Genomic DNA, 14,559 nt, shown 5'->3' with positions numbered 1-14,559 from the left:
TGACGGCATTTTTTGGGTGATGGAGCTGCTCTGAATCTTGATTATGGTGGTGGCTACACAACTCAAGGCATCTGTTAAAACTCAGAACTATACATCAAAAAGAATGAATTTTACTGTATGTATATAAATGAATAATTTTTTAATAGCTTGGGTCTAAACCAAGATTTCCCACCCTCAAGACTGTACCCTTGAGAAGATGATGCCAGAATTCAAGACAGTCAGAGGGAGCCCGCTCCAGCTTCAGGCTCTGTATCCCTACCCCTCATGGACTTCTTTTGGCACCTATACGCCTCACTGTTATTCTGCTAATCAGTCAGCTGGAGAGCAGTGACTCCTCTATGAGTTTGCAACTCTGATGCTGATAAAATGAGGACACTCTAACAACGTAAATGTGGAACAGATATATTAACTAGATAAATAATGAAGAGCTAACATGGTGGGGAGTGGGGAAGTGGGGAGAAGTGAAGATGGAGAGAAAGACTTCTAGAATTGCCAAGTCTGGAATATGAGAGGGGTATAAAGCTCAGAAGTTTAGGTTATGCTATGAAATGAATGGTATATCAACCATTTCTACATACAGTATGACTACTGGAGGAAAAAAAAACAATGTCGTGGATATTGATACCACTTAGGAGAAGGAAAAAAAGTTGTAAAACAATGTGTACGACATCTTTGTAAATAGGCAGAAGTTCATATGCCCAAAGATTAACAATAACTATCTCTGAGTCAATAGATTATGGATGATTTATATTTCCTTTATTTTCCTTATCTATATTTCCTTATTTTTTTATAATAAACACGTGTGGCTTTTGAAATTTAAAAAAAGAAAGTAAAAATAATTTAAAAAATAAATATACAAAAAGATTTTAGACAACAGGAAACTCAAGTCTTAAAAATGCTTAATACTAAAGTTAGTTTCTAATTCTTGAGGATTGAAGCCTTAAGATGGCAGTCTATGACAATGCTGTTGGACAGAGGCAAGCAGCCCTTATGATCTGTTCCAATAATTAGATACAAGATATGGATAATTCATGACGCTGCCTAGCTTCAGACATCTATTTGTGGAGATGCTGAGAAGCATAAAATATAACCAAATATACAAACACAAGCCTTGTTATGCCCAAACGCTACTTAAGGCAGTCTCTTGGCCTGTAGTTCAGACGTGCATAATCATGTCCCCCAGGTAAACTAATACATGCAAAATAATAAGTTTACCCTTATTAGGTAGTAGTCTCTCTTGAAACCCACACAGATAGAATTTTCACACCATGCCATGGACTTGGGCACATCTGGTACACTAAAGTCCCCCTGAGGAAAGAGAGCAAGAGTTCAAATGGAAAGATGTTAAAAGAAACCATGATCTTCCTGTTATTCCATGCCCACTCTGCAAAATGAACCTCACCCTCATCTAAACACAATTCTGTAAACACAAGGCTAGGAAATCATCTGTGATAAAAATTTAAGTCACCCATAAACTGGATGACTAGATGCCTTTGGAAAAGGTGAAAACCCACTCTGAAATAAACACTGCTTCTGAAGTGTGTATAAACACTGCTTCTGAAGGCCGGGAGACTCTTGATGAGTGGGCATGAAGAGGCTCTCAGGTACTTACGGCAGAGCCTTCACCTGGAGAGAACTCCAAGACTGAGGCCCTGACCTTCAGTATCACTGAACAGGAGTCTTTCAAGCGGTGAATCAACATGGACTTTACCTGCAATTCGTGAAATTCCCTGTCCTTCCAGAAATAGAGCTGCAGCTTCTTTTTCACTGCCACACACATCCGCAACACCTCCTCACCAGTCTCTGTGTGCTGGGAAGAGACACCCAGAGCAAATGAGGATGTGTATACGATGGCTCCACGACTGAGTGACCACTAAATGAGAGACTGCCTACCTTGAAATGGCTACGAATCTGAAAATCCCCTGTAATACAAAGTTACCCTATCAGACAAGCTGGGTGGAAGAACACCATTTTTCTAAAATGTACTTAGAAACAACAGGCTGAGGAGCACTTCCTCCCTGAGGGCTGCCAGTCAAAGGTCCCAACCCCAGCACATCTCTTAAACATTCATAATTCACACGGAAAATCCCAGGGCAGGCCTCCACCTATGCAAACGCTTCCTCTTTTTTTCTTAAATGTTTCTCACTCATGGATGTCAATATCTGCTGGTCAGGGATCAGCATGTGTCAGTGACACTTTTAATCCTTAAAGGAACAGGGGAAAAGAAAATGTCTAAACATAAAGCAAAGCAGTGTCAATGTAGACCACAAATACTAAAAAGTGATCAAGCTGAGTAGAGGGTAAGGCAGATTTTGAATAATGTAAGGAGGATAAATTTGGAAAAATTAGGAGAAATGTCTTTCCTGAATAACAAAAAACACCCTCAAGACAAAGAAGACAATAATATGTTCAGAACAAGGTCAATATAATGTCCTATAGTTATGCCAATGATACTCATGGTACTGTTAAGTCTGGATTTTCCCCATAATGGTTTGTCCATGGCAAATGCTTTTTTTTTTTTTTAATGTTGATTCATTTTTGAGAGACAGAGACACAGGGCAAGTGGGGGAGGAGCAGAGAGAGAGAGAGAGAGAGAGAGAGAGAGAGAGAGAGAGACAGAATCCGAAGTAGGCTCCAGGCTCTGAGCTGTCAGCACAGAATCCGATGCGGGGCCTGAACTCACGAACTGCAAGATCATGACCTGAGCTGAAGTCGGACCTTAACCCACTGAGCCACCCAGATGCCCCTCCATGGCCAATGCTTTTATCCTGAGTTTGTTGCCTCCTCTGGTGCTCTAATCAGCACACACACAGGGAACCCAAATGTTTCACCTTCTGACCACATACAAAGGGGAAAATTTCTCTAATACAATCCAAAATCAAACATTTTCTTTGGATCTCTGCTGGATTTGGATATCCATGTTATTCTTCCCATCTGATGGTAGGAATAATATAGGAAAGAATGTATTTATCAAAATACAATGTCAAAATTCATCTTGCCTAAACTTACCTCAAGGTCACATGTGAACAGTGATGCTCCCTTTGCCTTTGAAACCGTAGTGATTTGTTGAAATGTCAACAGGTCATGGACATAAATGTTATTTTCTGTTTGGAAGGAAGTATAATAACCCTATAAATTATCATAATTCTCCACACACATGAATAACAAACAGAAGAACCGAAGTGAATGTTGGTTGAAGATGTATCTTTCAGTTTCACTAACAATGAGTTATTCTGATCTATTATCAGAATTACACTCCAAAATGTTTAAGAGGTCACTTCTGTTCCTTTAAATTTGGGCTGGCTTGTGTAAGAGAGCTGTTTCACTAGCAAAGCCCTCTTATACTCGGTCTTCCTCAAGTCTGGAAATTTGTGATGCAATATTTGTACAAGAATTGGCTTTCAAAGCTACTTCCATTAGGAGGCCTCAATAAAAGAAAGGAAATCCTCTGTGGACTTTGTACGATCCCATGATGAGGAATTCTTTTCTAGCTGCAAGCAAAATAATTTCACTCAGGCCTCCTATCTAGTTTTACTCATTAAGACATAGTTACTTTAAATGTTCCTCTCTAAACCTAGAAGCTAAGTTTAAAATTATTCTACCATTTGGGCCCTGGGCTGAACAGTACAAACGTGAGGCAAGTTTCTAGTTCTTTGTTGCCAGTAAAAGGCCTCACTGGCTGCCTTCAATTGAATCTATGGCTTTTCAAACAAGGTCTGAATAGTCTGGCCTTGATCTGTCTCTCCCCTATCTCTTGCCACTGTGTCACTCTTCACCACATATCCTAAGTCTGGTCAGACTGCAGGGCCTCTGCTTAAAATGCTCTGCCTTCTTCTCCCTTCCTATCAAAATTCTAATCATCCACTAGATGATGCTGTCACTCCCATTACTAATATCCACAACATTTTTTATAAATTTCCATTGTAACTTATCACACTGAATCATGATTATTTTTTGTCATTTCAGTCTTCACAATCAGAACATAAACTCAAAGACAGAACCTATGTCTCTTTCAATTTGGTATCCCCAATGCCTAGGGCAGGGCTCAATAAATATCTGCTCAATAGCAATAAATACCTGTGACTGAATGAATGAACAGCACTCCTTGGAGAACAGAGCTCAAGTTTATGAGAGATGCTGTTGTCTTTAATACTCGTGTACCCTGCTGTGTCTGGTGTGGTACAGGTCAGTTTCACTGACTCTCAAATTAACCATGAAAGAGTTAGTCAGGTCACAGTTTTTATTTTTTGACACATGAAATATAACTACAACCCCTTTTCTTACCTAACAAGCTGACCAGAATCTTAAACTGGGAAACCACATGGATCTGGAAAAGAACAAATCATTAGACTCAATTAAACATTTCTGACAGGACTTAACAAAACTTCATTTAACTACAGTACTAAAAAGGGACTTGGGGTACAGGGGTGGCTCAGTCAGTTGAGCATCTGACTTCAGCTCAGGTCATGATCTCGCAGTCCATGAGCTCGAGCCCCGCGTCGGGCTCTGGGCTGACAGCGCAGAGCCTGGAGCCTGCTTCTGATTCTGTGTCTCCCTCTCTCTGCCCCTCCCCTGCGCATGCTCTGTCTCTCTCACTCTCAAAAATGAATAAATGTTAAGGAAAAAAAAAAGGGACTAAAGAGTCTATGCCAATGACAGGAATCTGACTTATATTTATGTGTAATCGCAATTTCTGCTCATTATAGAGGATCTCAGGCACATGATGGATGGACCACGATCTCTGCGTAAGTGGGAGAACAGAGAGCAGAGGATTCAGAGTTATTAAAAATGTTACCGAAGTTCTAGTTTTGACATGGTCCCATAGAAGTCAAATATTCTTGTAATGACAACCATCACTGCCTACCTGTTGAATCTTTTTGGAGAAGTTTTTATTGGATTTCTCTAGTGTCACTTCAAACCTGTTGCAACCTATAGAAAAGAAACAAACATTCACAGTTCCAAACACAGGGATACATGTAAAACTTAACTATAACAAAAAATGCTGCTCCATACTGCTCTACTACATGAATCTACAAATTCCTAAGACTAGAGGCTAGAGATCTACACTAGAGAGCTCTCTTCACTGAGTATAAGAAGTCACTTTCAATTCTAATTTTAGAACAGGGGGTTTCATGCACCTTCACTTGGCATTGGCAATCATATGATGGAAGTTCAGTGACGCTACAAGGTACTTGTGAGTCTGAAGGTCTTATGCTGCAATATAGTACCTCGGCTAAGTGTTTGTAAAAAGTCACAAATATAAGAACCCAAGCAATGAAACCCAGCCCAAAGCATCCTCAGATCTAGACCAGCTAAATCCTAGCAGCTACCCTATGTTCTGCATCACGGGACAGAGCAAACACTCAATACTAACCCCAGGACTAAAGTAATTTAATACATCTACACTTACTGCCACTTTCAGGAGATTCTACATCTGTTGGCACTGCTGCAAAAAGGGAAGAAAGTTACATACCACAAAAATATGTCATGCTAGCTTTGTGGGAATGACAAAAATATTCAGCCTCAAAAATCACCAACAAGGCAAGAAGAGTAATTATAATTATCATGACAATGACATAACAACAAACTAAGCAAAAACTAGGTGCTGGGTTCTGGGTTTAAAAATTGATGTATATTTGCTAAAACCTCACAACTATTCCAAGAAGTAGGTATTACTGTTCCAATTTCATATGTGAGGCACCTGACAGGTCAAGCAGTCCAGTGAGAAAGCGCCCAGAAGCAAACTCAGGGCTGACTGGAAAGCCCGTGTGCTGAGCCTACACTCTACCTGTCTCCCAGCTTGTGAAGAGACTATTCAGGCTGCTGACCCCAGGCTGCTCCCCACAACTAGTGGGGCCCACACCACCAAAGCTGGTCTTACTTTTTCCACCTGTCCCTCAGCAAAGGAGATGAAGGGACTCGGGAGATTCAAGAGATTCAGAAATGTGCCCTGTATTCTGCCATTATATTTCACAAGAAAAAAAAAACCAGCCACTTCACACTTGATACAGAGCTCTATATTTGAAAAGAGCTTTATTTTATTACTTCTAACAATTCTCCTCAAAAGCAGAATTATCTAGGACTGAGGTTCTCAAATTTTTTGGTGTCAAGACTCCTTCACAACCTTAAAAATTATGGAGAATCCCAAAACTTTAATATGGGTTGTAGTTATCAATGTTTACCAGGGTAGAAATTAAGACAGAAATTTTTAGGGGCACCTGGGTGGTTCAGTCAGTTAAGCGTCCGGCTCTTGACTTCAGCTCAGGTCATGATCTCACATTTATGGGTTGAAGCCTCATGTCAGGTTCTGTGCTAGCAGTGTGGGGCCTGCTTGGGATTTTCTCTTCCCCTCTCTCTCTTTCACAAACCCTCTACTTTGACTTTTGGTTTCTCTTCTAACCAGGTGCCTTCCTCTTTTCCTATTTCAAGGGTAGCAGAAGAGTAGCAGAATAAGGTAAAGGGTAGCAGAATAGGCCACCCCAAAATCTGCCACTTTTGTACAGGGATTATTTTGAGCTGAAGGCAATTGAGAAGAAACAGGTGCAAGAAAAGCTCTCTGCCCTCCAATTTGCCTAAAAACAGAGCATACATTTACACAGGTGTCCCTCTACCCCCTCTCTACCAAGGACAGGATTTAATTAGTTGGAGACAACACTAGACCTTCAGCGGCCCACAGAGGATACCAGAGCAACCTACTAACAAACCTTACTAACTAGTCCTTTTTCCATTAGTTTCCCATGTGTGTGTCTTCTAGCAGTTTGCCATCCTAGAAACTCTAAGTCCTTTTCCCTTGCCTTATTGCTTCTTTAAAAATGGTTTGTTCATTGTTAAGATGCTATATAAGCCCAAATTCCAACCAGCCCTTTCAGCTATCCATCACTAAATGCTTCCATGTGTATGTGTAATACACATGTTAATACACTTGTCATTCTTTTGTTAATCTGTCTTTTGTCAGTCCAATTTACATATTCCCACCCAACGAACCTAAAATTGGTAGAGGGAAAAATATTCCCCACCCCACACACCTGAAAGATGCCCTTTTTTCCCATGTTACCCTTGCTTAAGGCTCCAAAGGGAAGTACTATTACCTTAAGCTATTTACTACAGAAAGTCTATTAGGTTGAAAATTATGAAATGTAGTTTTTTCTAATACAGTCAAATAATGAAAGGGGCAGGGACGCCTGGGTGGCTCAGTCAGTTGAGCATTCAACTCTTGATTGTGGCTCAGGTCATGAGCTCACAGTCATGAGATCAAGGCCTCTCCTCCCCCTCTACCCCCTCCCCAACCCCCCCACAACTGCGCTGGGCGTGGAGCTTGCTTAAGATTCTTTCTCCCTTTCTATCTGTCCCCCCGCCCACTCTCACTCACTCTCAAAAACTAAACTAAACTAAAATAAGACAATTTCATATGGTTCGACATACTTGGGCATTTACAGCAGATTTTTATAGACTCTACAGCTCCAAAGTATATTATCTAAACACATCAATTTTCCATAAAAAGAACATCGAAGTAAAATTATGAAAAGGGAGTGAGGTACTTCTTCTCCCTCAAAGGAAGAAACTCTGACAAAATAAATTTCAAATACTTTTGGTTATTATTCTACATTTTGCTGACAATGTCACATTTGACAGAGCTTTAGTTTTCAAAGTCCTTGCATCTGACCTCAACAATTTTCTGAGACAGACAGGCAGTTTATAGAAGAGGGAAATGACATTGGGAAGGACCTACTCATAGTCATTTAGCCAAGGAGAAGGAAAGCTGAGCTCAAACCCAGGTCTCCTCTCTTCTAGTCCACCCCTCACAAGTTAATAAAAGTTTTTAAACCAGTGGTTCCTAATTTTGTTTCCCACCCCTACATCATTCACACAAAAATCTTATACCCATCAGTAATATTTATTTCTGACAGGGAGTCACTAAGAAGTAAGGAGGGGAGGAATGTTCAACCCCACCTACAGGCGGGGGTGGGGGGGTGGGTAGGGGAATAGAGTCTGAAAAAAACAAAAAACCCTGAAGATTTTCATATGCTTCTCCCCACTTTACCACAGTATTACTCTCAACCCCAATGGTTTTTAATGATCTAGGGATCACTGATTTCACAGTTGTATATTAGCTATCAACATTTTTTGCATGAGTAGTAAGCCATCTCTTTCTCAATTCTGGAGAGCTGCTACTTACCAGCATCTTTCCGGATCCTATAGAGAAGAAGATGTCCTTGTTTGGTGCCAACAAGAAGCCATTCCTCTGCAAGAGAAAAGAACTGTGAGAAAGGTCAATCAGCTTTACTAAAACCCTACTTCTTGAGCTGGGGCTTGTAATGAGAAGTCAAAGGGTCAAGAAAAGGAGTTGCTTTTGATAGCAGGTATTTTGCAAAACTAAGGAATATTTATATTCAAGAAATGTTTGAGAACCAACCAATCAAAAAAGCATCATTACTAGACTAGACATATCAGGGAACAGAAAATGGCCCTGCCTTCACGGTTTCAAAATTAAACTGACCAAAAATAGGATGAAAATTTATATAATCATAAAATGGGGAGTATAAACATAAAAGTAGGTCTCTAATGTCAGAAACAAAGCTAAAAGGTACCCTTTGGAGGCTTAATGATTTTATCTTAAGGAAAATTAGAAGTGCCACAGAGTATTAACCTTACAGAATTCATTATCTCAAAAGGCGGCCTAGCAGATCAAAACAAACAACTGCAACTCTCACACATTGTTGGCAGCAATATAAACCAGTACAGTCATTTTGGAAAAAAGTCTGGCAGTTCCTCAAAAACTTAAACGTACAGTTACCATGTGACCCAGCAATTCTACCCCTGGGCATATACATGAGAGAAATGAAAACATATGCTCACACAAAAACTTGGACACAAATGTTCAGAGAAGCAGCATCTGTAAAAGCCAAGAAGTAGAAACCACCCAAATGTCCATCGACTGATGAAGGGATAAGCAAAATGTGGCAAATCCACACAATGGAATATAAGCCAGCCACCAAAAGGAATGAAGTGCTGACATGTGCTACAATAGCAGGGATGAACCTGACATTATGCTAAATGAAAGAAGCCAGACGAAAAAGGCTACAGATTTTATGATTCTATTTATATGAAATGTCAAAAGAGCCAAATCTATACAGACAAAAAGATTAGTGGTTGCCTAAGGCTGGTGGGCTTATAGGAAAATGAGGGAGTAAAAACTAAGGGGTATGGGGCTGATAGGATAATAAAAATGTTCTAAAATGGACTGTGGCCATACTTGTACAACTCTGTGAATGTACTAAAGCCCACTTAACAGTATAGTTTAAATGGGTGAATTGTATGGTATGTGAATCACAGCTCAATAAAGCTCTTATAAGGAAAACAAACAAACAAACAAAAAGACGATCTAGGCCAGTGAGTGGTTCTTTGGTATGTATCAAAATTATCTGAGGATTTGTTAAAACACATTGCTGGCCCCTGCCCTCAGTGTCCGAGTCAGCTGGTCTCACAGCAGCCCTGGAAACTTGCATTTCTAACAAGTTCCCAGGTGATGCTAACACTGTTGGTTCAAGGACTGCTTTGGAGACACTAAAATGGTCTATGCGAAAAGTAAAGAGGCTTCAAAAGGGTTTAAATAATTACCCTGACAGATGTATATTAACTCATTAAGGTAAGTTAAGCATGTACAGGTACTTCCTCAGCTTTTTGATGTTGTAACAAACATAAAGGTCATTCATTCCTTTCATAAACTCTCTTGATCCTTTACGAGATAAAATATTGGAAAATGGTACAAACAGATACTTTATTGAGAATGTATTGTGTTCCAGGAAATGCTAAGCACATATCATATGTTAACTTCACTAATCCTCATAACTATCCTTTGAGGTACATCCTTCTGATAAAGCCCCATTTTATAAATGAGGAAGTTGAGGCCTAGGGGATAAATAATTTGTCCCGATTCATACATGTAGTAAGATGTGTACGGAAGCATCAGGACGTAACTACATGCTGTGATGTACTTACTAAGGCATCACATGTCAAAAGAATGGATTTTGGCCAGAGGTTGTCTGAACGACACTGGTTATATTTCTAAAAACAGGTAGGGGTGCTCTGGTGGCTCAGTCGGGTAAGCATCTGATTCTTGATTTCAGCTCAGGTCATGATCTCATGGTTTGTGAGACTGAGTTCCACGGAGGGCTTCTTGCTGACAGCATGGAGCCTGCTTAGGATTCTCTCTCCCCCTCTCTCTGCCCCTCCCCCACTGGTACTCTCTCCCTCTCTTTCAAAATAAATAAATAAAGTTAAAAAAAAAATGTAAAAACAACAAAAACAGGGGTCAAAAGCCACATCAGGAACATTTCTCCTGATTGGAGAAATCTTCCTAAGGTTGATGTCCTTAGTCTTCCAGGAAAAGATAATGACTCTGTCTTCTTTTATTTTGTGTCGACACAGGAAGTAGGAGAATGTGTGCCTTTTTTTTTTTTGAGAGAGAGAGAGAGGGAGAGGATGTGCGTGTATGTGCAGGAGAGGGACAAAGAGAATCTTAAGCAGGCTCTATGCCCAGCGTGGAGCCCAACGTGGGGCTTGACTCACAACTGTGAGATCATGACCTGAGCCAAAACCAAGAGTCCAGTACTTATTGGACTGAGCCACCCAGCCTCCCTAACAGTGCATTCTCTCAATGACATAAGAGAAATCAGAAATAACACTAGCTCTAATGGAATGCTGGAGATTTATGTCAGAAGAGAACACAGAAAACAAAAGAATTAAGTTCACAGTGCTTGCTTTGTAAAAGATATTGTGCTCAATACTACTGTATTGAGCAACTGGTAATGCTAAAGTTGATTTTTAGGACACCCACTGCTATTTCAGATGTCAATAAAATGAAGTAGAAAAGTTTTTAACTCACTTAAAACATACATAAAAATCTATAACCAAAAGGCCAACATAATGTTCACCTTCCCTTCCCACTCTGCTTCCCAAATCCCTACTGTTTTTCTTTGTGTCTTTGAGAAACCTATCTTTACACCCAGGTCTGCAACATCTATCAATTTCACCTCTGTAAGGTACCTTGCAACAGCCGTATCCCAGGTCTCCAGTAACCCCTGTGATGGCCTCACCGGTCTCCCTATATGTGTCCTTCCATGTTTGCTATAGACAGATAGCAAACCTTAGACAGATCTGTGATACTGTCACACTGGGGCTTAAACCTTCATGAAGCTGCACCACTAACAAATGAAGTCAAACTTGTAAGCATGACATTCAAGAGTCTACTTTCCATTTTTATTGCAATGTTTACTTGCCAATAGATGTTTCTTATCAAATGCCTACTCTATTGGTCATAAAGTGGAATCAGACAAATTCATTGTAAATAAATAAACAAATAAATAAATAAAAATTTTAATTGAGATTTTATTTGGCCCTTTTCACGTTTTCATTTGAAGGTGCTGGAGAAAAATGCATTTATCATACATGCAAAGTATTGTAACAGCTTTCCTTTATATAGTAAAAGCAACACACACACACACACACACACACACACACACACTGCTAATACTCAAACTCACAAGGGAAAACAGTGCATCATCCAGATGTGATAATGGCACAGAATCTTGAAGAGGCTTCATTTGGTTTTGGAAGTCAGTGGGGGCTCAGGTGACCAGAAGACCTGACCCATGTTGGGCCTCCACATTCTATGACATGTCATCTTATAATACAATAATGGATACAAAACAAAGAGAATGAGAAGTCTCCAGAGCAGGCTCAAAATTTGAGTAGACAGTCCCTTCTGAGACCCAATACAGCAAATCAGAGAGTGGGACACACTACATAAACGGTGTATTCTGTGGATAACACATACATAAACAGATGTCAATCAGCCCTAGAAAATTCCTGACAGACTAATCCTGAGCCACAAGTTTGGAGCTTATTCCTCCTGGGAAGTGAGGAAGTGCTGAGCCCTCTTGCTCATAATAACCCTAATGAAGATCTGTCCAACAGTGCAAACCCAGCCCAAGCTCATGCGATATATAATTCCATTCCTGGCCCTATGCTGGCCACTGCAGGGAATACAGAAATGGAAAAGGTAGTGGTCATTTTCCTTTTTTGGGGGGTCATAGAGCAAAGAACAGTGTTTCTTAAAGCATAATCCTGATTAGCTATATCAGAACGACTTAAACTTATTAAAAATACACATTCCTGAGTGCTGATCTGATTTAGATACAATAAATTCTGCAAGAGTGACCCAAAATCTGCATTTTTGAATTCAATTTTTTAATTATACGACACATTTATGTAGTTTCAATGCTAAAACTGTGGGAAGTGTAGCTTCCATTCTTGTCCACTCTCTCCTGTCTGCTACAGGCAACCATTTTAGTCCTTTTTATCTTTCTATTGTTTCTTTGGAAAATATAAGAATGACTGCATATACACACATACACACACACACACACACACACACATTTGCATTTTTCTTTACAGGTTCTGAATATATATTAAAGTTTGGGTACCAGTGTCTAGAATCAGACATGATTTACTGGATATAGGACCTTGGAAAAATTACTTAAATTCTCAGGTTATTCCTCTGCAAAATGCAGTTATTGTTTCATAAAAGCTTAATACAGACTAGTACTCAATAAACGGAAGCTATTACTATTAATATCATCATTCATTCATCAAACATAGGTTTAATGAACACCTATTATGAAGAGCTATTCTAGGAACTATAAAGCAATATACAAAACAGAGTTCCTGCTCTGAAGGAACTTCTATTCTAATATGGAGTGAAAGAGACAATAGTATAATATAAAACAGCACTAAGTAGCAATCCATAATAAGAAGAAGGATAAGCCTGAGTAAGAGAATAGCACATTGTCTTTTATATAGCATAGTTGGGGAAAGAAAGTCTTGCTGATTTATGTGGCATTTCAGCAGAGACCTGAAGGAAAGGAGGAAGGAGGAAGGAGCAATGTAATATTTAGAGCAAGAGAGTTCCAGACAGAGGAAAGAGCAAGTGCAAAAGCCCTGAGGTAGGTACATGCTTTGGGTATTATGGAATAAAGAAGACTGTGTGACTAATAGGACAAAGGAGACGGGGTAAGAGCACAGGAGATGGGGTGGATGAGGTGAAGTAACCAGAGGTCTGATGATGTCAGATGTATGAAGCACAGAAAGGGCTTTGGAACTTATTCTAGTTGTGATAGGAAGCTACTGAAGGGTTCTGAGCACTGGAGAGATGTGATCAGATTAAATTTTCAAGGGATCACTCTACCTCCGTGTGGATAAAAGACTGAGAGCAGCACAATAATAAACATGGTGATCAGTCAGACAACTACTGCAGTAATCCAAATGAGAGAGGTGGTGCTCTCATCAAAGTAGAAACAGTACAGATGGAGAGAAGTGACTGGACTCTAGACTTAATCTGAAAGTAGGGCACACAAGATTTGCAGATGGACTGGATGCAGCATGTAAGAGAAGTGAAGAATGATTCCAAGGCTTTTGGCCTTAGTAAAATAGGTACATAGAAATGTCATTTGCTGAGATGTGGGATGCAGGGGGACAAAGCATGTTTTGGGAGAGTGGAATCAAGAACCGTTGTGGCCATGCTACTAGACGTCCAAATGAAGGTATTTAAAAATCAGACTGATTCTACAACTCTGGAGTTTAGGGAGAAGTCATCAGCATCAGCATCCTCATTTCCATTTCCCTCATTTCCATTTCCCAAGAGATGGACTATGGTGTCTCTAAGACATCTTCCAGCTCGAATACTGTCTGGCCCTGCATGATCTGGTTTCTCGAGGTCCTGGATGAATTTTAGGTAAAAAGGGTAACGACTAGAAATAGTAGTATTTACTGCTGCTCAGGTCGGAAAATAGTTTTGAGTCAAGAGTTGGTAAATAGCCTCTTGTAGCCTAATATCTACTGCAGTGTCCTAGGAGGTAACGAGCCCGTCCCCTGCTGGGATCAAGGCAAAGAGCTACCTACCATTTCAAGTTTTAATTTATTTACTCATTTTAAGTAATCTCTGCACCCAATGTAGGGCTTGAACTCACGACCCTGAGATCAAGAGTTGCACGCTCTTCTGAGCCACACAGGTGCCCCAGCCCTACCATTTCAAAACTATCTTTCTGGAAAGCTCAAGTACAGAGAACCTTTACGGTGACAAAGTGGAGTTGGTGAGAGGCTGAGATACATGTACTACTAGTTCCAGAGAGTATCAGTCAAGGATTCTGACAAGTATGGTAAGCAGCTGCATTCATCCTTTTTAGAAGCATATGTCCTAGGCTGAGCTGGGTTCCTCTCTCCCATGTTTCTATATTAAGCAGCATATGCCTCCAGTATCATTTATCTTACATCATAATCCGTTCATATGTCTTTGTTTCTCACTCTGTGTCCTAGGAACACAGGCACTGTTTCCTAATCATCCTTTAAGCCCTGTCTTTAGCAGAGAAACTGGTCCATATACATACATCTAATACATATTTGATGAAAAATTAGGGGAATGTGTCCCTTTGTACAGTGTCAAGTCTTTCATTTTTTACATTTCTTTTCTCCTCTATTTATTTATTTTTTTTTAGTGTTTAT

The 14,559-nt window shown here is 39.9% G+C and overlaps 1 protein-coding gene across 4 annotated transcripts in view; it reads right to left on the bottom strand.

The window, feature by feature from the left end:
- VPS39 (VPS39 subunit of HOPS complex) overlaps positions 1 to 14,559 on the bottom strand; it is a 46,704-nt gene that overhangs the window by 30,251 nt on the left and 1,894 nt on the right. Inside the window, exons 2-7 of one of the 4 annotated variants that reach the window (XM_042942290.1) lie at positions 8,177 to 8,242; positions 4,865 to 4,929; positions 4,285 to 4,327; positions 3,010 to 3,104; positions 1,712 to 1,810; positions 1,216 to 1,308 (exon numbers count right to left, since the gene is read on the bottom strand). In XM_042942290.1, coding sequence (XP_042798224.1) covers positions 1,216 to 1,308; positions 1,712 to 1,810; positions 3,010 to 3,104; positions 4,285 to 4,327; positions 4,865 to 4,929; positions 8,177 to 8,242 — 461 coding nt within the window. The remainder of the gene's footprint in view (positions 1 to 1,215; positions 1,309 to 1,711; positions 1,811 to 3,009; positions 3,105 to 4,284; positions 4,328 to 4,864; positions 4,930 to 8,176; positions 8,243 to 14,559) is intronic. The other 3 variants (XM_042942292.1, XM_042942291.1, XM_042942293.1) reach the window with 3 other exon arrangements.

This window comes from Panthera leo, chromosome B3 (assembly GCF_018350215.1).
Source record: "Panthera leo isolate Ple1 chromosome B3, P.leo_Ple1_pat1.1, whole genome shotgun sequence".
In the NCBI taxonomy this organism is placed as follows: Eukaryota; Metazoa; Chordata; class Mammalia; order Carnivora; family Felidae; genus Panthera; species Panthera leo.
This window is presented reverse-complemented; position numbering and strand designations above follow the sequence as displayed.